The sequence below is a fragment of the Astatotilapia calliptera genome, chromosome 22, assembly GCF_964374335.1.
Source record: "Astatotilapia calliptera chromosome 22, fAstCal68.1, whole genome shotgun sequence".
Taxonomy (NCBI): domain Eukaryota; kingdom Metazoa; phylum Chordata; class Actinopteri; order Cichliformes; family Cichlidae; genus Astatotilapia; species Astatotilapia calliptera.
Genome location: NC_137442.1, coordinates 4,962,461 through 4,986,287, shown reverse-complemented (window position 1 = coordinate 4,986,287; position 23,827 = coordinate 4,962,461). Strand labels below are relative to the sequence as shown.

Sequence of the window (23,827 nt, the reverse complement as noted above, 5' to 3'; positions counted from 1 at the left end):
CCTTTTTATGTATATGTACATAGTCAAGAGGTGGCATCACTCATAAGAACTTTTTATGATGTTTCTCACAAATAACTTTCACTACTACTTATACTCAGGAAGAGTATTTTTGTTCATTATCAAGACTGAACAAAAGGCTCAAACCACTATTGATATATTCTCATTTCTTTGGTTTGACACACATATAGTTATACTATGATCAGGTTGTCATTTTGTGCCATTTTTCTGAATATTTTGCACTTTGTCGGAGATCTGGTCAGTCTGTCATTGTCATTGTGACATGAAAACAGAGCCTGTAAGGACATTTACAATGAGAAGCCACATTAAAATAGCTCCACCTGACGCTTGCAACAGGACAGTCTGGCAGTCTGACTATGGCAGTAAATACTCTGTTTTTTTGTTTTTTGGGGGGGTTTTTGTGTCCTGTCTGGCACTGTAGCAATCAGAATTATTGTCTGAAGGCCAAGAAAATTTGCCCAACAGATTTACTTTCCCAAGTGGGCCTTTTGCTATACTGGTCCACTTGATTGTGATAGTTTATTTGATCTTTAGTAGTTATTTTTATTCTAAGTTATTGTAATCAGGCCAGACTGGACTTGGGGACGGGAAAGAAAAACAAGAAGAAAAGTTCAGAAGAAAGTTAACAGAAGGAGAGGGAAAGAAAAAGGAGAAAAGAGAGAGAGAAGACAATGAAAATCTGCTTCATCACCTTTGTCTCCCCCCCCCCTCCTCTTTTTCTTTTCCTGGATCACCTGTTGAGAAAAAAAGAAAACAAGCAGAAGAAAACGAGAGCAATAGAATAAACAACATCACGATGATATATGGGAATATGACAGTAAATACTAAATGTTAAACATTATTGTGCAGCACGTAAGATCGACAGCGCACAGTGTGCTTTAAGGTAGGAGCCAAAAAGGGTGTAGTTTGTGGGTGTGATCACCCGTGTGTACACCTGTGAGCATGGACGCGCTGGTTTTTGGTTTTTAAAAGGTTCCTACATGTAATGATCTGCTAGAGGGTGTGGGGGGGCCACAGCCCCGTCCTCCAGGGCATGAAGCAGGTATGGAGGAGATCAAAACTCCAAACATCCAGAGGCCCCCAGAACACAAGAGACCAAGGAAGACTAACAGAGGGGCAGCTGCGCCACTGTCCCAGAAAGAGCTGAGGAGAGTCCCAGATGAGGGCTCACTCAGCAGCCGCGGAGCAGAAGCCAGGGGGGGTTGCAGTGACGCGCCCGGGAGCTCCGCCGGCAGCCAGCTGTGCCTGAGTGACCGAGCCCCAGGCCGAGAGGCCGAGGGCACCCCACCCCCAAAGTGGCCAGAGAGAGCCCCAGGCTCCAGGCCCCGATAAGCGGCCGCCAAGGAGTGAGCCGGTGTGTACCTGGACGCCCATCCCCGGACACAAAGAACCACCAACGCACCGAAGTCTGAGGGAGTCCGCCACTGGCAGGGGACGTGGTGGTAGGGGGAGATAGGCCCCCATACCTTGGAGGGCCTGAGATGTCCCCAGAGAGGTGGCGTCTGATACCCAACCTGACATATAGACACAGACATACAGGCACACACAGATACAAACATCCATTCCCACCCTCATGCTCTCATATGCACTTACTCCACACTCAACCAACGTGGAGACAGACATAAAGAGACGCTGTACACACAATCACACTCCCCAAGCGTACTCTAAGCCCCGGGTCTAGGTACCCTTGCCCCTGGAGGGGGGAACTGCACCCAGACCCAGGTGGTGTTACCCTTTTCCCTGCGGTGGGGGGAGGCAGACCGCCCCGACTCCGCAGCAGCAGGGAGGCCCCACACTCCAGACCACAGTCGGACGGCCAACTCCTCCTCTTAGCCCCCCCCCCCCGCTCCAGCAGAGAATGGGGGTGAGAGAAGACTCCAAACCTCCCTCCACCCGCTCATATGTAGTGAATGGGTAAATGTTTTGGGTTTGCCATTTTGTTTGAGACACTCCTGAGCAGGTTTTTCCAACTGGCAGTGAGCACTCATGGTCTATTTAGTGGGAGCTATCAAAGTAACATCCACAAGAATGCACAGGGTTTCCAGATGTTGCATTGTAACATCAATGCTATCCAACATTCCTGTGTACGATGACCAATCAGTTTATGTCATCTGTTATTTTCAGAAAGATTTTCTTTAAAATCCTGTTCTAGATTATATCATTAGAGTTTCTTTAGTTTGGGTATTCAGAGAGAGAGAGACAAATAAAACCAAGGTAATTATAATTTAGCTTCACTAATTTTGGCTGTGGTTACTTTGATCATGTAGCAGCTCATATATGAAGTCAGTTTCACTTGAGGCTGGCTGCACAAGTGAAAAATGAACAACCAGGTACAAAAATGGATTTGGTCAGTAGAGATAATTTCCTTATTATCACAACTGTACAGAGAGGACAGTTTTTATGCCTTACCTATGTGGGGATTTTTAACTGACAGGAGTAATAATAATAATGATAATAATGGATTGCATTTATATAGCGCTTTTCGGGGCCCTCAAAGCTGGCACAAGCAGTTTTTTAGGCTCACCAAATTATAGTTACAGAACTGAGTTTCTCGCCCTGGTGTATGATGTTTAGGCCTTCAGTGAAAGAAGTTCAGTGACTTGAATTAGCCAACGTAAAGTCCAGTAGATTCGTACTGCCTTCCGTCCGTTTAAATCTGACAAATACTTTTGTGGCTCCCAAAAGAATCCAAACTCTTAAACTGAGGCTACAAAATGCGCAGTTCAGGTAGTAGGAGGTATCGCAGTGGTTATACCCCTTCTTTGTATAGAAAGAGTCAAAACAATTTGTGAACTAATAGAATAATAACACAGCCTCTGAAACTTAGCATCATCTCACAAAGCAATGGCAAAAATGAACATATATGTTTTAAGTATGCAAAAAAAAACAAAGCCTCTGTTATTCTGGTGTGAGATTTTTATCCTTTATTATTAATCAAGCTGCTGAAGTAATTCAATTTATGTTTTAGTAATCCTATTTAATTTAATTTTGAATTATCATTGTCTATATAAAAGCTTAATTATTACCACTGCTGTAAAATATTATTCCTTAAAAGTAACAGGAAAGGCTTGTTTCTATCTTCAGCCTACAGAGCAAATCAAGTCAGCTGACTGATCTAGGCACTGAAGCATTGCAAGCGCACTGCAGGGTTTGTCTGCTGTAAAAATAAACCCGATCAAGTGAAGTGACAAAGTTAAAGGAAGCTGTTTCCAAATCTACCTTGGACCTTTAGGCGGGCCAAGGTTTAGCAGTTTAAATCCAGTTGGCAGGCAGCAGGTGGAGGATATATCTGCTGCATTCAGCGGGGGATTTAAATACACTTAAAGTGAGTGTTGACTGATCCACCATCTGCTCCACTGTCAACCAGTCTACACAGAAACCCATCAACAGAGTGCACTGAACCAACCAAAGTTTCTATCAATACAGAAAAGCATGATGGGAAAGCAACTGTCTGAACCCCACTGAAAGGTCACAACCTGTGTGACACTCCACACTTTTAATTTCGTGCGTCTAGATTTTTCTTTTATCTTGTCTAATATTTGTACTGCCCACACAGTCGTGCATAAGTGATAAGAATTACAAAAGTCACATCATTTACAGTTACATCATTTTATAAACTCAATCTCTGAAACAAACTAGGAGGGCACAGGGAATGCATTCTGTCTTTCAGTGCATTCAAACACTCCATCTCACTTCCTACCTTGGCTCATAATGATGAATGGTGACAGTGCTAACGTCCAAGCTACCATGCTAATGCTAGACCCCAGTTACAGAGGCCTAAAGACTGTCAACAACCATCTGCAAGCAGTTACTAGTAAGGAAAAATGTGTATTCTTCAATTTGTTGGAACGGTTGCTGGAGATGCATGGCAGTTGGTGGGTAGAACTGGTTGCAAAGCAGTATATTGTGCTGTACTACACCAAAACCTTGTTTTGCGTTTGCTTTAATTGCTCATGAATCACCTAGGCTGCCCATACTTTGTATGGAAGATTCCAACTTCTCTGCAAAAAACCAGACAAACTGAGGTAGTGAAACCTGAAAGGTGGAAATGTTCACCTTCAAAGTAAAAGGTGCACTTTTGAAACATGTTGAATGTGAATATTCTCATATTCTCATTTTCAGTTTTTGTCACACTTTTTCAACTTTGACTACCACTCGGTGAGTATTTGGCAAGTGTTTGCAGACAAGCTGGTGTCTTTGAGGCAATATACAAGTATATTAAGGAATCACATAGAGCTATTCGGTAGAGCACGCTCTTTGCAACCAGTTTCACCTAGCGACAGCCAGCAATCACTACCCAACCACTGGAACCCCGATGGGTCTCTGAGTGTGTGAGACTAAGACTTCATAAAGAATTGTGTTCACTGTATCATAGATCGCACTGGTATAGAAAGGGCCCTTTACACTATTCAGTGTTTCTGCATTGCATTCTTATCTCAGAAATTCAATTACTGGTTAGAGTTAGCACCACATCTACTTCGTTAGGTTTACAAAGACATTAACCCTTCAACCCTGAAAATATGGATACCAAGTGTACAACGTACTAACTGTACAGCATCCTTGTTGGCTTTTAATGCCCATTGGTCTGCTTAAATGGTATTCATGAAGCAGCATGAGGTGAATTTCTGCCATGGTTATGGAGAAGTTTTAGAAATGAGCTGCTTTCATACTTTTTATATACAAATTATTAATTACTTTAATATTTTTACTCATTTATTTAGCCAAAAAGCTCTGACTGTTTTAGGTCCTACAATGACTTATTTTAAGTGAGTACAAGCTGATTCATAGTCTAAACTCAAAAAGTGAACTCTGTTATATAATCATCATCAACAACAACAGCAACTGTGATGTTGACTTGTTGATGGCGATGGGTCTGTTCTACCTGATTAAGATGACATAAGTAGCTACCTGCAGAAATCCTCTCCACCCACTGCTTTTCTGTCAGGCGGAGCTGTGCTGATTCTCTAATGCAGGACAAATTTAGAGCCACATACCGTAAGCTCTCCCTTGGCAAACAGCTGATGTCTCTTCTATAGAAGTAAAACATCTTAAATCCTGTGCTGACGTGCTGAGGCCTAACTTCATCATCCCGCCCTCCTCTTGGCATCATTAACCACAGCTCCACGGATCATTTGGATTTTACCACTGGACACATGGCAGAGCCAGAGAGGATGAAGAAGACATGCAATGTCAGCTTTCAAGAATAAATAACTTCCTGCAGCAACAACAACAAAAAAAACCAACCTCTGAACTTGTTCAGATTTAGTCTGACTCGAATAGTGCTGGAATAAAAAAACAGCTAATGCAGGCTAATGTTAGCTAGCTATAGTTAGCAAGCTAAAATCACTACGAGTTCTATAAAATGTATTACTGTTTCAGTATATTTTAGCATGCCACAGATAAGTATTTCACAGTTTTTTAGAAAGTGAAAACAAGAAATGACACCTTGGTGATATTATCCCTTATATTCGACCGATTTGAAAGTTTGACTGACCTAAGATTCCATGACTTTGTTTACAAATAGGATTTCAGCACACAAATTAAATTGTACTAGTCTGCATACAGTGTATTTTATTCAACATTTGTACCCTCTTTGTGTTTCCAGTCCAAAATGACCAGTCATTAGAAACGAATGGGGGAGACAACTTATACATACATACGGACACACAGAAGTATGCATGCATGTGCACACACACACACACACCAACCACTATCGGAACCTTTGCCCAGTCAATCCTCTCCTCCATAGGAACAGCTCGTGCGTTGGCAGTTCTCACAAACAGCTGCAACATTGTTTCAATTGCACTGAGTGTTTCTTGTAGCTTTGGTGTATAATGCTTTTTTGATGCCTTGCTCACAAGTCACTGTGTGGCATGACCAAGGCAGGTCAATATACTCTAAGTGTTACTCTTTATGACATATTTGATCACTACACTTGTGAGGAGGACAGAGAATCTGACTTTTTCAGGCCTCAATGTCACTTCAGATTTGATATGTTGTTACTGGTGATTCGCTTTGACAACATGATACAAAACCAGGCCGTCATCAACAAGACAAGCTGACATGATGAGCGAGGTTTAGGACAAGCGTGTGGAGCGCCGGCCACTCATCACTGTCTTAAGTCCAAACATCAGAGTGGCTTTTGGGAGATGCTGGCCTTTTATTTGTTTCTTGCTAATGGGCACAACCAATTTTCAGACTAGCATAGCTTTCATTGATTTTGTCTCTCTTTTAAAAATGGAATATTATCAGTAAGCACATTAGCATTTAAACCCCAAAGATACTTGTAAATGAGGAGAATATAATTTTCTTTACCCTAAAAACATTCATGGCCAAGATAACTAATGCACAGCTGTCTTTTTGAAGCCCACCATGACTTTGGTCAAGACGTTCAAGTATTCAGCACATTCTCCCTTTAAACATACTGATGCTTTATCAGCTTTCTTTTTTTCCACTTTAACCACTCATTTATCGTCATCTTCCAATATGCCTGCTGCTATATGATTTTACAAGAATACCAACTAACAAAGCTCCACAAAGGTGGCAGGCAGGGTAATGAGTTCCATAAAGAGACAAACACTTTCCAACCACAGAACAAGAATTTAAGTCTGGGACAGCTAAATTTTACACTTTTATACTAGTTTTTGATTTTGGGGGGAATTTGCTCTGTTGGTATCCTGATAATGCACGAACCACTGATTTAAAGGAGGAAAACATTTTTGATTTGGATCTTGTTTTGTTTTGGATTAATTTCTATTTTATTAGAGAAATTACAGCAGCTGTTTAGTTCCCTTTTGCAATTCTTCTCTCACAGAAGGTAACGATTACCTGTGAGTACTATATTTTTCATTCTTCTGGGTTTCTGGCCTTCCAACACATATTTTAGACCCCCCTTTTTAATTCTTGCTTTATTGACCTCATTCTCAATCATCTTGCATTTTTTAAGAACAAGGATATTCCCGTCGGGATTTATTGGATTAGCTGTTTTTGTCCCTTGGTTCTTGGGACAAGCCTTTCCCTGTCACTGTCTCACCTTTAACCTACAAGATTGGGTTCTAAGAAAGGGAATCCTTTGATTGTAAGGAGGAGGGGATTAAGATGGACCAACAGAAGGAGAGCCTGAGAGGAGCGGTGCATGTGGTGATGTTAGGCAGCGTAAGGAGGATTTGGCAGCAATGCAAAGCAGACAGAGAGTTAATAAAGGGAATGGAAAATCTAGGGTTACCTGAACATAGCTGAGAGGTTTTATCAAAGCTCTTTGGCTTGACCTTGGGGAATCTGTTCTTAGAAAAAGAATATTTAATCTAGACATCCTAATTGATATCATGGCGTCAGTGTGGATACTAGTCGAAGGAGGTAAGGGAGGTCAGATGAACAGTCGGCCAAATGACTGAGGATATGGACCGAGTGAGGAGGCGGGACTAATGCAGGACTTTGTGCAGTTACTTTAGACTGGGTGAAGCAAATGTAATGTTGACTGTTAGCATACAGCTATCACATAAATTGAGCAGCATTATAAAAAAAAAAATACGAGTTTTTTGGTTTATTTATAATTGTAAAAGCATCTATTCCCTTTAGTTCAGCCAAACCTCTTGTTTTATTGTCTTTCTAAAATTGATCCATGTCATTGGATTGTTTGGTCTGTTGGTCAGCTACTTGTTGATCCAAAATAGAGCTGTATAAAAAGATACATTCAAAAAAGCTCTGTTATTCCCACTAGCATGTAAAAAGTGCTGTGTGCCACTCTAACCATGTTCATTAAAAGGATAAAGTATTGATTTGGTCTTAGCACATAGGACCAAATAGAGTTCCAAGTCACTTGGAAATGAAACTGCAATTTAATCTGTTGTTAATATAGAAAAATATTATGGCAAAAAAAAATCCAAAAAACTAAACTAAACCTACAATGCAATCACACTACTTAAATGTGTTCAGTGCCATAATAAACTACCTACACCCTTACTGTTTCCATAGTAAGTAAGGGGGTAAGTGGCAGCCAGATAATTAGGTCCATTTGATTCACTGATCATAAGCAATTGTAACAATTTCTATTTTTTATTTTTATTTTTTAAAGGTTTGGTGGTTTGCAGGTCTGAAGCATTTGTGTGTATTCACGTAAAGCCAAGGAGAAAATACAAAAGTACCGATCTCAAGTATGCAATTGTTGCTGCCCATCAATATAGGAAGGGATATTTCACCATTTCCAAACAAGCTGAAGTCCAAAACATTCAAAGCAGTTCCCAAGGAGTGGCTGTCCCAGCAAGGCAGGCAGGGCATGCTCAGAGAAACAGCAAAATAAATATGAGTTCTACGTGTCAGACTGTGCAGGCCTCAGTTAACATGGTTTATGTTAGATGTTTGGCCATAATGCACAGAACTATATTTATTTTCCAGCAGTTGCTGGATCAGTCCACCAGGAACCGATCCACAGCTACCGAGACTAGTGACTGGGACGTGGAACGTCATCTCTCTGGTGGGAAGCAGCTAGTGCGTGAGGTTGAGAGATACATCAACACATGGCTTGGGCTCAGAAACCTCCTGGAGTTCTCCTGAGCTAGACTCTGTCTCAGTCTGGAGTTGCTCCTGGTGTTAGGCAGCAGGCTAGGCTAGAGGAACACTGAGGTCGAGCTGCAAACTTTCGATGTTCATAATTGCTATTGTAGCAGATGACCTGAAGGCCAGCTCTGATTTCAAACCATAAGTGTGTCAGGTTAAAGTGGAGTCAAACAGTTTTCAAGCTGTAGTCCAAATTTAATTCACTTGATTTACCACCTAGGAGGGGCTTAGCATGCAGCCTAAGGTCAACCCAGGCCAAGCTGGCAAATTTCCTAAGAAAACATGTCAGACTCAATCTAAAACAGATCATTTATTAGATAGTCTTAACAGAACCCGGCTGGAGCTGGATCCTAATAACCTTAATAAAGAGAAGAATCAGATTTCTTTATTTTAGAATGGATTTCTTGGATACAACTGAGGTAGATTTTGTGAAAACTAGGTTTTATAATTAAATATAATTCTAAATAATAAAGTCTCACCTTCCTTTTAAAATGTATTTATTTTAATTTTGGGAATGAGTTATTTTTTGTACAAACAAAATGTGAATTTAACTGGCGTCAGTAACCAACTCTTTAGCGCTGTCTGGGTTTCCAACATCCATCCATCCATTTTCTTCCGCTTATCCGGGACCGGGTCACGGGCGCAGCAACCCAAGCAGAGAAACCCAGACCTCCCTCTCCCCAGCCACCTCCTCCAGCTTATCCGGGGGAACACCAAAGCGTTCCCAGGCCAGCCGACAGATATCCAGCGTGTCCTGGGTCTGCCCCGGGGCCTCCTTCCGGTGGGACAAGTCCGGAAAACCTCACCCAGGAGGCATCCTTGTCAGATACCCGAACCACCTCAACTGGCTCCTTTCGATGTGGAGGAGCAGCGGCTCTACTCTGAGCCCCTCCCGAACGGGCGAACTTCCAGCCACCCTTCGGAGGAAGCCCATTTCCGCCGCTTGTATTCGCGATCTCGTTCTTTCGGTCACTACCCACAGCTCGTGACCATAGGTGAGGGTAGGGGCGTAGATCGACCGGTAAATTGAGAGCTTCGCTTTTACACTCAGCTCTCTCTTCACCACAACAGACCGGTACAGCGTCCACATCACTGCAGCTGCTGCACCAATTCGTCTGTCAATCTCCGGCTCCTTTCTCCTATCACTCGTGAACAAGACCCCAAGATACTTAAACACCTCCTTTCCAACACTGAAGTGCAAATATCTGCACATTCCTCCAATGTCCACTTGAGGCTGGCACACAAAACGAGTCGACCCCTGTAGACTGCTGTGTTAAAATGCCCAACTTTACAGAATCAAAACGCATGGATACCTTCTATGGATAGTTTGTCCATTTATAAAAACTGTATGGATGGAGACATCCACCTGCATCTGGAGTTCGAGCTGTGTTGTAGGTGGGCCAGCACAAACAGCTGTAGCCAGTAGGTGTCACTTCTACTATCTGGAGTCACTGAACTGGACTTTTCCATCATGTTTCTGTTGTTTGGATCATGGATAGGATTATCTGACAAATAGCAACCCTGCAAGCAAGTTAGTTGGGGCAGCAGCATCATCTACTAGTCTCTTACATCTATTTAATGTTTTAAACTTAAAGATTAAAGTAATGTTACCTGTAGAGTCAATTTGATCAAGCTTGCTTCAGCTTGGCATGTAGGAAACAAGCTTTCACGTTTGTAAATTGTTGAGTTTCTTTTTATTATTATCTACAATTTGAACTATTTCTGTGATTGCTCTGGTTTTAAATATCTAAATGTGACATCCACCTTCTAAGAAAGTACTGACTAGCAATTGGTCAGTCACTGGCCTGTCTGTCTGCTACTCCACAGGCTCCGTAATTGATCTAATCACTAACTACTGGGACTGCAGCCAGTGAGTAATCTATTATTTGCGCAGACACGTCTGCCATTTTCTGCAGCAAGGTTAGAGGTGAGCCAGATAAGGAATCAAGCTTCAGAATCAGTTCCTGTCTTTAGTTTCTCCTTTGCTTTTTATGGGGGCTGCTGTAATTGTGAGCTTAGGTGGAGTTCATTCCTCAGCTTGGGCCAAGCTGCACGGCAGGTAAAGAAGATTTTGGTCTCCGGATTGAAAGCTGATTTTAGGGTTGTACTCAAGGTCCTGGTTATAATGTATATTTTGTGACAGGTTTGGGGGCTGGGTGATGGTACATACCACAGTAATATTACTCACATATTGAATTGTGAAACATTGCCAAACGCTGCACTAGAATTGGATTCATTATTTGGCATATTCACTCAGTAGCTTTAGTGCGGCTGTGTTCTTTACTGAATGTTTGCTGATGTTGGAATTCCCACTTTTCACCAGCAGAGGCCAGTAAAGGTAAAGTAATTCTCTCCCATGCACTCTTATACATACTCATAGTAACTGATTCCTGAAGATGGAAATCTAGATGTAATGAAAAAAGAACAGTAGCTGTACTGTATTTTTTAATAAAGCAGTGGAAATTATATAGTTTATGTTGATGAGATATCATGCAATATTGATCATTGAACATTTAGATCAAACCCATTCTAGCTACTATCTTAATGATCTGTTAATGTTTCGATGGAGGATGTTAAGGTTAACTAAAACACTGAAACTGAAAAGGCCAGAAATCACTCCTGTAAAGGTCACAGTTCACTGTGCAGTCCTGAGGAGCAGGTTAAAGCTCTAACATGGATAAAAAGCTCCTGTTTTTTTGTTTTTTTTGACCAAAGCTAAACTGATGAAAAGTAGAAAACTTTTTGGTAGTAAGATGCTCAGTTCAAGAGCCTGCAAGTCTGATGGCATGAAGGTTCATTAATGCCTATACAATCGGCAGCTTGCAGCACCATGAATGCTGAAAGGTATATTCAAGTTTTAGAGCAGCATGTGGCTGAAAGTTAAACTGGCCTGCCTGGAGTTCAGACCTTTCATCAACTAAAAAATAAACATCTGGATCATCATGAAAAGTACAACAAAGAAAACCTATGATTGCTGAGCAGCTCCATCAGATAACAGTGGGATAACATTCCTCTTCCAAACACCGAGAAAGAAGACAGGAAGCTCCACGGCAGTAAACATGACCATGTCCCATTAAATTCAAGATTACTTTATTTTGTTCTTATAATTCTCAGTTTAACCATTTCATTTGTTTATATGTGTTTTACTGTGTATAAATATATATTGGTTACATGATCTGGAAATGACTGCAAAAATAAAACTTTAGAAACTCTTGGTTTGATTTTTTTCTAATTCTAAATTAAAAATTCTGAATGATTTAACTTACAAGTTACTCCCATAAGCTTCTTATACTATAAAGGCTGTAGATGGAAATTGTTGTTTCTAAGTCCCACAGCTCACCAGTAGAGGGCAGTAGAGAGCCTTTATTGTATGTATGATTATGACACAGGGGAGGTCAAAACCTCACTGAAACACCACTGAGTAAAATGCTTAATAGATATTATAATATTTTATATATATTACAATGTGGTATGATTTTCGATATTTCTGTGCATTGTCAGAATGCTCTGTTGTTCTTTGTTTTACTACTTTCCTGTCTGTAACCTCATTACAACTTTATTTCCTCTTCATTATGTTGTCCAACTGAAAAATTATTTTAATTACAAACAGTTCTAACATATGCAGAGGTTTATATGCATATTAGTCTTGTATTGTTCGCTATATATGTAAATCCATGAATAAATACAATAGTGAATTCTAACAGCTGTTATATTGTAACATAAATAAAATGGCATTAATAGGCCATTTAATGACATAATGCACGCAGTACCTGTCCTGCTATTGCCTACTGTTGTGTCTCTATTGACAGATTGCTGTATTAATATTAATATGACATTTATTTTTGTTGCATTTTTAGTTTCAAACTAAATATTTAAGTCACTTTTAAATAAACCTGATAATCAAATAAAACAAAAAACATATTTTCATAATTATATAAAGAGCTTTTTTTTTATTGAAATCCAATGAGACAACACTGCTCTGTTAAACAACAGTCAGATGATATATATAAAAAAGAAGAATACTGGTCATAATAAGGCAAACGCTTCAGCTTTGTAACACTCTGAAATCTTTTGGAGAGGTCTGTAACACTTTCACACACAGTTTGATTCAGCATCTGTTTCTCATTAACACTGAACACCATCAAAAGGCTTTTAAAATGAAAGGGACTTCCTGCTCAGCTGCGGTATTTGTGCGAGCGTATCTTGCGGCTGAGGGTTCGGGCAATGCGGTCGACGGCGTAGCTGATGTGTCCCTGCTTCTTGTCATCTGCAAGTGACAGGCCCTCGATGTTTCCGCTGTACCACAACACCCATCCGGCCAGAGACACGAGTAAAAACAGGGCTCCTGAGCAGAGGACACAGATTCATCATTTTTTTATTACTAGGTCATAGAAATTCATCTAAACAGAACAATTACAACCCCAGCCCATTTAATGATCTAGTCTTGAGAAAGAAGCAAAGATTATCTCCTTAATAAAAATAATAAAAAAAGATGTAGAGCACGTGTTGTTTTAAGCCTTTTTCTGTAATAGTTGATTTCCACCCACAAGTTTTCTCATATTTTTGTGTAACATTTTATCTCCTCATCTATTTTGTTGCAGTTCTATCATAAAGGTCACTCTACTCCTTTCTTGTGCTCTGTACTTCTACTGCACAGTAAAAGTTCAAATGCTGTTTCATATTTGTAGAGTCTGGCATTTGTTTGACTTTGTTGCAGTTTAGCCTTTGATATTGTCTGATATTCCACATAACTGATATTTACATAGTTTGCATGGTTAAGACCACCTGGACAAAATCACAAATCACCAGGAAATGGTAATTACATCATTGGTGTCATATATGCAGTTGGCTGGCACATTTTGGCGGATGCATGAATGGATGAGTGGATATTGCAGCCCAGCTTCCAGCCAGGAAAGAATCTGCAAATAAACTTTGCAGTTATTCTGAAAACAGCTGACTCGACTATTTTCACTGCTGTGAGAAATCTGCTTTTGAAGCTCCATCACTTTGAGATTTGGCTCAGAGAATCACATTTTGTCTGTTCCCTGAAGGTAAATGGAGACATGGCAGTCTCTCTCCCACCTATCTTGAAATTGTCTGCCTCCAGCATCAGCTCCCTGTTTGGCACCATTGTCAGAGTACTAGCTTTTTAGCTAGCGGGTGCAGAGGAGGTGTGTGTGTGTGTGTGTGTGTGTGTGTGTGTGTGTGTGTGTGTGTGTGTGTGTGTGTGTGTGTGTGTGTGTGTGTGTACAGCTACAAATATGCAGACAGCTATTCACTGAGTACCTGAAGTTATAATAACTTTTGCAGAGAGCTAATTTTGATGCTTTAAAGTTCACAGAGATGTGCAAAATTCCTTCCTCTGCTTGTGAATTAATGTATATGCTGCTATGACTGTGAGTTTATATTAATTCTAATAATTAAGACCCATTTCTGTAATATACTCACATATCTATATTATTGCTAATATATATTGTAATATATCTATATCACTAAAGCACTTCTGGATGGATGCAAACTGCATTTCGTTGCCCTGTACCTGTGCATGTGCAATGACAATAAAGTTGAATTCTATTCTATTCTATTCTAATTCACGCTCCAGTTGACTCGTCACTTCTGTTTAATGTCAACCCACTTCTGTTTTTGATTAAGCCACACAAGCATACCAGAGTAGACCAACACGTCTCCAAGGTCCCTGTCTTGGATCTTCAGATTGGCGAAGACCCCCACCAGCAGAGCGGCTCCACCCACTACATCCATAAACACGGCAAACGCCAGAGCCAGTTTACAGTGGGACAACCCAGTATATTCGCCCATTATTGAGCTGGGAGGGAGGAGGAGAGGAAAGACTGTTACAATCTGACAGAACCACAGGTGAACTAAACCCGCTACAGGATCACTGATGCTTCCACATGTACTAGTGGAAGAATGATTCACGTTAACACTGACAAAATTAAACATATTAAATGTTTAAATTAAATGTTGTAAATACACAGAATTCAGACATTTACATTCTGATCAGAGTTTAGATTAAAGCTAAATACATGGGACAGAGGCCTAGAATCTGAAATGTCAAAAGAAGGAGGGACTGCTTTCCTGATTTGGTCTCTGAAAGAAATTTATGATCCTGGTCTATGAGAAGCTGTAAATACAATATCAGTCTCCTACCTGCAAAACTGGCCTCCAAAACCTGCTGACAAAGATGACACATTCAAATATTTTAGGGATTTTGAGCATCAGTGATTCTGTGTTAAACTGAACACCACTCCTGAGCGTTCTTAATCATAGAGTACCAGATAATGGTACCAGATAATATGAAGGCTCTAGCTCAAGTGGTTAACTAGATAATTATATTTTAAGACAGCCTTCCAAAGATGATTTCCTAAAAGACAAAACAAAACTGTTTTCCTTCATTAGAAAGCTAGGGACAGTAGGGACCTGAAACTTTCTACTAGAACAGTGTCTTTCAGGCAGAAAGATGACACTAGCTGCAATATAATAATGTACCACAGAACCAGAAGCAGTAGGTTATACATGATTCGTGACTGAGTCTGCTTTAAAAACTGTCTCAGTTTAGTTTCAAGATGATCCCTGTTAGGGGCAGTTTAAGTTCTGGAGGTAAGAAGATCCACGTCTCTGATGACAACCTGCAGCTTCCATAGATGCTCCATGTTACTGAACCAAAAGCCTTAAGAGGAACCACGAGGTTACTGTGTTAGTCACTGATTGTGTGAGCATCTGCAAAGTAATCTAAGATCGGCAAATGTAATAAAATACAAAACTTTACATGTTTAATTTCTTAAGACTATGGAAACAGTGTAATGTTATCAGCTTCTTATCCCAAATTTGAATTGCCTGCTCATCATAAGAGGGTTGATTTATGTGAAAGCTGCCTGTGTGAGACCCTTATAAGACTATACCAAACATATCAAATCAAACCAAAATTTATTGATATAGCAAATATTAAAAACAATAAAGTTAACCATAGTGCTTCACAGTTAGTAACGCAGACACACAGCTGCATTTTGAACTAACTGAAGCCGGTAAAGAGTACACTGTACACAAAGGAGTACGGCGTCACTGTGTTTGACAGGAGGATTCAATCTTTTTGCAAGCGGTCAACTAGACCCAGAGCTGTTTCTGCCTGGTTTGTAACAGGAGAACATAACAATGTTCTCTTGGATTATGAACTAAAGTTAATTTAAAGACTTTCTTTCACACATAAACTTTGACTCACGTGCTGCTGTTGTCCGTTAAGTTATAAAAAACAACGCCTCCGTAGACGGGTTTGTTCTCTCCACCGTGTTCTTCACTTCCGGCTTGATCTGCGCTCTTACTCACCTGCAGCCACCACGCCCTTCTGGTGACACGTTTCCGGTCCGGATTTCACCCTCTTCTTCTTTTTCTTTTCCTTTGCTTCTTGGCATTTTACAGCTTCATAAACGCAAAGAAATTTATTTTTAAAACGCACTTTTTATTGTTATAGTTTCACTGTATTTATTTAATGTGAGTGTTTTATTGATTAATAAAGAATAATAAGGTCCCTTTTAACACTTTTTAGATATTTCTTTTAATTTGAATGGAAATCTTTTAGGGGGAAAAAAAAAAAAAAAAACACCGCCCCTCTGCGCATGTGTGAAACAACTAAATCTGCGCGCGGTACACCTGTTCCCGCCAGTATAATCAGGTAATTGCCACCGGGAGTGTGCGAGGCGGGCTGTAGGGCCGCAGGTGTGGCTGGTTTCAGGTCATATTACTGAAGTATAACTGCGCACAGAACTACTGGAGACAAATAATAACAGGTTTATCCAAACACGCGGTTTATTACCGCTCTGTAGCTGCTGCCCGGCAGACCTCTCAGCCATGAATCCTTCCACCAGCAGAGAGGATGCAAGCCCACCAGGTAACAACATGCGGCCCATCCACTTGCCCACAGCAGGCGTACGAGCGCCAGGAGTCAGACATTTAAACTTTTACACCTTCTCCAAACGCACTCTTTCTTTTTCTTCCCTGCACATGTTAAAAGAATGAAAAGTGGACTCGCCTTTAGCTTTAACGCAGCTAAAACCTGATCACAAACATTCCTGAGAAGCAGTGCTGGCTGCCCTTTTGTGTCCTGACATCACTTTTACTTTTAAATACACGGTTCTTGTTTGTTTGCTAGTTTTCTGTAATGACTGTTTTATTGATGCTCTGCTTCCTTCTTTTCGTTTCACTCTTTGGGCTTTCACGCCGTTTTTCTAAAGCGTAAGCGGGCTACCAGGCTATGCGAGTAACCTCGGTGAGTTGTTGGTTTATTAACCTTAACAAGCGACTGATAAGCAGTAATTAATCTGCATTCGTCAACCATAGGAGCCTCTTTTTAAAACGTAAACTTTCGCTTCGTTATTTTGTTTCATATTATTATATATATATATATATTTTATAAATATTATGTCTTTGAATTTGGGTAGGACGTTAAGCTAGTAAAGCTAAAGGGAAAAGGTATGAGTTTATCAATTATAGCAAAATTCTGTCACTGCTACTTATTTTTGTACTATGCTTTGACTCGGGATTTTGAAAAACTGAATTTATTAATCTCTATAAAAATGACTTTTTAATTGAGAGCATTTCCTAAATAAGGCACAACCTTTGGGGATGAGCAAGAGAAAATAAAGTTGTGGCTGAACGTTGAAACCACAGAATTATTACTAATGTGGCCCAATAATAACAATAATTGTGTGTGTGTGTGTGTGTGTATATATGTATATGTATATGTATATATATATATATATATATATATATATATATATATATATATATATATATATATATATATATGCCTGTACGTTCAGCACTAAGGCCTCAGTGTGAACTTAGTGTTTGTGTATGAAACAATAGATGGTAGACAGAGAGACACACTCTTGTTGTGTGGAATATCACCTAACATATTAAAATGTTCATACTGATAATATTTATTAAAGGCAAGATGGAAACATTTTTCACAGACTTCAGGTTTATTAGTTACTATTTTTGAGTTTTTTCCTCTTTTCTTTTTTTATGTCAGAGCACTACATGCCCCAGTCATCATTAGCAGCTGCAGCATCATCTTCATCAGCAGCAGGAGGAGGAGGAGGAGGTTTATATCTAAATGCCTACGAGGTCTCCTTTCCCCTGGAGGAGAATATAGAACGACCTCCTCCCTATCACCTGAACCAAGGCCAGCAGATGATGGATGGTATGTCACTGAAAATGTTTGTAATTCCCAAACAGTTGATGCTTTTGTTAAATTCTTTGACCAAAAACTAGAAAGAACAGCTTCAATCACATCCCGATTGTTTGATTTTAAACACATGGTGCTGGTTTATAGAAGCAAAACTACAAACATGTCACTGTCCAAAAACATTTCGACAAAACATGTATTTTTTGGCTTCCTGGTATAATACGTATTCATAAACTGTTAACTTGAGATATGTATGTATGTATTCATTCTTTCCCGTCTTTTCCCTCGTCTTCCTCCTCCTGCAGAGCCAGTGGTGCAGGAGCCTCCTCACTCTCAGTACAGCACCTTCATCCTGATCTCTAACCTGCGCGCTCACCTCTACGTCACTCTGGAGAAGAACGCCTGGCTGCAGAAGCGCATCGAGGAGCTCGAGGAGGAACGCAACTTCCTGCGCTGCCAGCTGGACCGCTTCATCGTCAGCATGAGGAGTCCTGAGGGTCAGGCTCGTTGACTCTCACCCCATTTAAAGTTTTCAGAAATAAAAAAAGCATTTGATTTTGTGTTTTCCCAATTATAGAGTGGAGCGGGGATGCCCAGCGTGGTGTGAAGATCCAGCCTGCCAGCTCTCCTTCCCCTCCGTCCCCCATGACCACCAGGTCCGGGATGACCCTCAAACGCATCCAGGGATCAGGATCTCGGAGCCGCCGCAACGCTGGTGAGGAAGATGCTGACACACGTATGTAAATGAATATGTTCTAAATGCTTAACTTTAAAGTAGAGAAGTCTTTTTGTCATGTTTTTGTTTTGTTGGGGTTTTTGTAGCTGTAACCAAGCAGGAGTTTCACGTGGAAGAAGACAAATACTACACCGAGGACGAGTATGTGGAGGAAGAAGAAGAAGAGGAGGAAGAGGAGGAAGATGTGGACTCTTCAGTAGAGAAGGGGATTAGGAAGAAGGGCAGAGGGCGGGTCAGTGGAGAGCCAAGGATGAAGATGAGGAGGGTCTTCAGGATCACACACGGGAGGGAACGACAGAGAGGTGAGAGTCATGTGACAGAAGACATGATGTAATATAACTATAATTCACATAAATCTTGTTTTGGTTCTGATGTGAAAAGTTTAAAAAACAAAAGTCGTGTTAAAATCCAGAACTCTGTTTTTAATCCCAAAAACATTTTTATCCAAACTCCCCCATGTTGTCAAATATACATAATATGGGCTCGACTTGCATTTCTAACCCCAGCTAAGAAGTCGTTATTAGAAACTCATCATTCTGAATCAGCAGGAAACAAAAACGCTACAACAACACTGTGCTGGAGCCTCAGCCTCCTGTCTATGACACACTTACTTCACTCAGCATTTTATGTTCCTTCCATCAGTTAAAGACCCAGACGGGGTTTTGATCCGTTACAAGAAGATCCTGTCCACCTACCAGCGGGTGAGGAGCATGTCCAGAGCCTTCCAGATCCACGGAGTCGACCGAAACACCATGGCCTCCACCTCCCCCATCGCCGAGCTGCTGCTGGTGGCTCCAGAGAAGGTGAGGACTCCTCTGATTTCCTGTTTTATTGAGCTGTTCTTTCAACTAAGTAATTTGAAGAAAAATAATAATAATTTGCCATCTGTATTGTATCTGTGAATTTCCACTATTTCTTTTTTAAAGTCTACATTTTAAGGAACTCCAATGATTCACTCTAAGTTTATCACACTTTCCAAGTAAAGCGCTTAGACTCAAGGAGACGTTTCTATTAAAGTTTCTAGTGTTGAAATAATTCTTTGCATGTAGGATTCTCTAAAAATAAGAAAACTTGATAGGAATAACTGCATAGAGCTTCTGTTTGCATATTATAAAACTGAAATTATTTTAGAATCCGTGAACAGTCCAACATTTCCTGCAGGTGTCAGAAGTCGGAGAGTTTGAGGCGTCGAAGGAGAAGCTGTTGGATTACGCCCGGAGGTGCTACAAGACGATGGATGACGAGACGCACGCCAAAGTCCAGACCATGAAGAAGACTCACAAGCTGCTGCCCATCTCCTACAGGTTCAGAAACTGAGAGCGGAGCGAGGCGGGCAGCAGGACCAGCTGGTGGGAGCTTTCTGCACTTTGTTCTCATTTTTCTTAAAGTCAGAATATATAATAGGATGTGAGAAGATTAAATGCCAAATTACAGGGCATATTCTGATTTATTTATTTATTTATTTTCATTGAACTGCTTTATTTATGTTTTTGTTTGTTTTTCCTTGTGCAGCTATTACAGTTGAGAGTAGTTTTTTACTCCTCTGAGCTATGACAGTGTTTCACACTGAAGACTGAAGTACTTGTTTTTTGGGGGGTTTTTTTGTTTTTGTTTTTTTTTGCTTTACCCTAAAAATTAACTGAAGAATTAAAAAGAGAGAGCGCATATGTTGTTAATTATAATAACTCATCTCTGAGGTATTATAATTTTCTTGAGGGAACCGTCTGATTCATCAGTACCTGCAGATATTTTATAGAGCAGGTATAAGAGACAGAAGTTCGAGTAAATGTGCCTCAAAGTTTTGTTATATAAGAGAGAAATATTTATTATCTTTATTTTTGGCTTAGTGTTTGATTTTTCCTTTTGCACTGAAATGATGTACATGGATTTTTGATGTTTCATTAAAAAAACTTTATTCATTGATGTGTTTCATACAAAAGTTGTTTAAGTTAAATGTGAAAGTATTAACGGTGATGTGAATTTTTTTCTTTTTTCAATTCTGATAACATAACATGTAAAATGCAATACTGTACAATAGATTAAATAACCTTAAATGTATTAATGTATTGTTTTCCTGACTCTGACTCATTTGATGTAATGAGGCTGACAAAGTGACAACGTGCTGAGCTCAGTGTTTACAAACAAAGTCATTAAGAGCTAAAGAAATCAAATTAGACTTAAATGTTTTGCTAAAAAGATGTTATCTAAAAAAAGAAAAATTAGACTTGCAGACTCTAGCGCCCTCCAGTGGAAGAATTTGGGGAATTAGTTCATTAATAAAGAGAAATTGTTATTAGGGATCAATGGGATCCAAAACATTTAATATTGATCCGGGCTCAAAACATAAAAATCTTTTCCCAGTTTTTTTTCATGTACATCTAAATGTATATATTACATATGGGTTTATTATAGGTCTATTTTATGCTCCACATCATTTGGGATTTGCTTGTAATTTTATTTATTTTATTTTTTCACTAATCTAATGATGAAACTGACCTCACAGCCCGTTGTTCACCAGTGGGCTAGTTTCAGTCATTATGCAAACTGAAGAAGGCTTGCTTTTTTTTTTTTTTTTCCAAAATGACGCCTCTGACTGTAACTGCGTGTGTATAAGCGTGTAAAACCTGAAGATAGTCAGATTAACAGTATTTTTGTTTCTATCTGCCATTCTGCAATTCATCTCATCTAAACAATAACGTGGAGCACAGCGTGACGTGAAAAAAGGCACATACCTTTGACGTTACGTGACGAACTCTGTATTCCTCGTCCACACGTAAACGCAAAAAAGGAGTTTTTAAAAAAATCTGTTTTCGTTGATTCCAAACGCCGTTTACGTGTGGACGAAACAGCTGCGTTTTCAAAAATACCCGTGTAGGTGCGGACGTAGCGTAAAAGATTTAGTAGTTTATTTCATTACTACCTGTAATTTATTGCAGATTAGGCTACTTGTATTTGCTTAATTGTTTGCAAAATGTTTGAGGTGTGAAATAAACCGCAATGGAGCAAAATATGGGTGCGTGTGGTTGGAGGATGTGTTCGTGCGTGCGTGTGTGTGTTTAACATTTTTCTTGTAAAACAAAGGGGGCCTGGCAAAAAAAGTTTGGGAACCACTGCACTGATCTATGAGCCATTCAAGCATAAAAAGGCACCAAACTCAAGAAATAGTTCAGTTTTGTCTACACGCAAAGATCCCATTTTAAATTGTGTCTTAGACACTTTGTAACTTGCACCCTGTTGCAAAAACACACAATTTGTTCCCATTTCTTTACTTGAATCCTTCCAAAATGACAGCAAACATCCAGCAAAGACCTGAGAGATGCATCTGACTTTTCAGTTATGTCTACTGTTCACTAAAGAAATGGTCTCAGTGGAAAATGGCTGTCAGGAAGCCATTCTTAGCAAAGGAGGGGGAAAAAGGCTGAGGTATGCCAAATTACACAATAACTCGAATGCACATTAAAGGCAACTGGTCTAAAGTAGTGCTGAATCCAATTTTGAAGGTTTGGCTACAATTTGTTATCAATATTTGCAGGAGTACATGGGAGGTCACAGGAGAGTTGTGGCTATGGGCATCTGTACAACCTGGTGGAAGCTCTGTGATGGTTTGGAGCTTCATTTCAGCTGGTTTGTTGGAGATCCTATGAAAACAGGTGATATTGTAAAAACTGTGAAAGCAGCTGGGAACAGCTTCATTTTCAGCATGACAGCATGGCTCAAGACTTTTGCACAGTACTGTATGTAATAATGGCATTCATTAAATTGTTATTTGCAATATGCAAAGAGGTCTCAGTTTTTTGACTAAGCATTGACTAAGCGTTGAATTATGCAAAATATTCAAACTTGTACCCACTAAAATAAACAGCTTGTATACGTTTATATTTATGTATTTATCTATTATAAACTACTCTTTTAGTTTTTAGCAGAAAAACAACATTATAATAAACGTTTACTGTCATGGCGTTCAAAATAGAAAAATATAAAATAAATGACAACTGCACAAACTTCATTTCCCACAATACATTGCGGCACACAGGGGGTGCGTTTAGTGTCTGAGGGGGCGGGGGGAGGTCGTAAACTCAGTTTACCCTTTAACCTTTCTGAGCGGGCCAATCAGAGCGGGAGCTACGCTGGAAGTAGTAAAACCAGCCTGTTTGGACTGACAACCGGTTTCACCGAATAGAAGCGCGGGAGCCGCCTTCGGTGCCCAATCACAGTCGAGCTAGGCGGAACTCTTGTCCAACAGGGCATCGGAGGAGGAGGTGTTCCTGGTAGCCATCTTGGATGTGCGGAGTGATTGTTTAGCGAGAAGAATTGACATTTTTTTTTAAAGGAAATAACCCTTCGTGGTGAATCGCTGAAGATTTAGCGGAGTGTGGCGACTGAGGAAAGCACTCGCACCTCGGAAAAATCCAGGTAAAGTGACGGTCGAGCCAGAAGTGATGAATTTGTGTGCCTTCCCCCTATTTTCTCTCTCCCCCCTCTCCAAATTGTGTCTCCCACATCAAATAGCGCAGCCAGTGGGAAGCTGCAGCTCTCGGTACTGCCAACAACTTCAAGTGTGCGCGTTTGCATTAGAGTCGGAACTTCCTCTGCCGAGCCGCGGTGTGTAACGCGAAGTTGAGTTTGTTTTGAAGTGTATGTGCTGGGCTGGAGCTGCTCTCAGAGTAATGATGCCCGCATTGTTTGTAAACATCCCGGGCTAACAAATACTACTCCCCGGTGCACAAACGCCACCTGGGTGTCTGCTCAAAGCCTCTCAAAGAGCAGCCCGGCTGTCAGACACGGTCATAAAAGGCTAGGCGTCCTCTGTTGGTCCAAACTTAGTTCAGTGTGGACAGGAAGGGGCTGTCTCCAGATGTGTGCAGATGTGTGTAAAACTAATGCTGGAGCTTATTTGACAGTGTTTCTTTATTGTAGTTCTGTTATTCAGACTAGGACTCAGTTACTAAACAGTGAGGCTCTTTTAAGTCGGAGTCCAGGTTTCCCGCAAAAGTTTTGATCCCAGAAACCGAGTAGAGGACAAAGAGTTAGCAAATAAGTACACACAGCTGGGAGTTTAGTTAGCTAAGGTGGTTTAATGTGAGATTACCTTTAGCAAGCATACAAAGTTCAACAGCACCACAAAGGCTTCAATCACCTATTAATCCCAAACCCTGAAAGTTGAACTTCCTACATAACTTGTCATCACAGAAATAGAATACAATTTTATTTATGCTGCACCTTTAAAAAAAACACAGTTTACAGAATGCTTTGGCAGACATACAGAAGTGGAATGATCAAAGTGTAGATTAAACTAAAAATAGGCAGCATACATA

The 23,827-nt window shown here is 40.3% G+C and overlaps 3 protein-coding genes across 7 annotated transcripts in view; 2 read left to right on the top strand and 1 right to left on the bottom strand.

Annotated features, from left to right (window-relative positions):
* Nucleotides 1-12,495: 12,495 nt before the first annotated feature.
* Nucleotides 12,496-15,968, bottom strand: tmem238a (transmembrane protein 238a). 3 transcript variants are annotated; one of them, XM_026157171.2, is made up of 4 exons: nucleotides 15,812-15,941; nucleotides 14,743-14,764; nucleotides 14,241-14,398; nucleotides 12,496-12,919 (listed from the first exon to the last, which is right to left on the bottom strand). In XM_026157171.2, exons 3-4 carry the CDS (start codon nucleotides 14,389-14,391, stop codon nucleotides 12,750-12,752), a joined length of 321 nt encoding a protein of 106 aa, XP_026012956.1. In that variant the 5' UTR covers nucleotides 14,392-14,398; nucleotides 14,743-14,764; nucleotides 15,812-15,941; the 3' UTR covers nucleotides 12,496-12,749. The 3 variants fall into 3 exon arrangements, with proteins under 3 accessions (XP_026012956.1, XP_026012957.1, XP_026012955.1); XM_026157172.2 differs by having other exon boundaries at nucleotides 14,743-14,767; nucleotides 15,812-15,923; XM_026157170.2 differs by lacking the exon at nucleotides 14,743-14,764 and having other exon boundaries at nucleotides 15,812-15,968.
* A 353-nt stretch (nucleotides 15,969-16,321) lies between these two features.
* On the top strand, nucleotides 16,322-20,570 carry LOC113015188 (coiled-coil domain-containing protein 106-like). Of its 3 annotated transcripts, XM_080296753.1 has the most exons (8): nucleotides 16,360-16,477; nucleotides 16,821-16,855; nucleotides 17,621-17,791; nucleotides 18,082-18,273; nucleotides 18,354-18,512; nucleotides 18,599-18,814; nucleotides 19,155-19,315; nucleotides 19,674-20,570. In XM_080296753.1, exons 3-8 carry the CDS (start codon nucleotides 17,629-17,631, stop codon nucleotides 19,827-19,829), a joined length of 1,047 nt encoding a protein of 348 aa, XP_080152879.1. In that variant the 5' UTR covers nucleotides 16,360-16,477; nucleotides 16,821-16,855; nucleotides 17,621-17,628; the 3' UTR covers nucleotides 19,830-20,570. The 3 variants fall into 3 exon arrangements, with proteins under 3 accessions (XP_026012922.1, XP_026012921.1, XP_080152879.1); XM_026157137.2 differs by lacking the exon at nucleotides 16,821-16,855 and having other exon boundaries at nucleotides 16,322-16,477; nucleotides 18,354-18,491; XM_026157136.2 differs by lacking the exon at nucleotides 16,821-16,855 and having other exon boundaries at nucleotides 16,322-16,477.
* Nucleotides 20,571-22,764: 2,194 nt separating this feature from the next.
* The window catches only part of LOC113015167 (CCR4-NOT transcription complex subunit 3-like), a 40,477-nt gene continuing 39,414 nt past the window's right edge, over nucleotides 22,765-23,827 (top strand). Inside the window, exon 1 of the mRNA XM_026157102.2 lies at nucleotides 22,765-22,925. The gene's annotated coding sequence lies outside the window, so the exon portion shown is untranslated. The remainder of the gene's footprint in view (nucleotides 22,926-23,827) is intronic.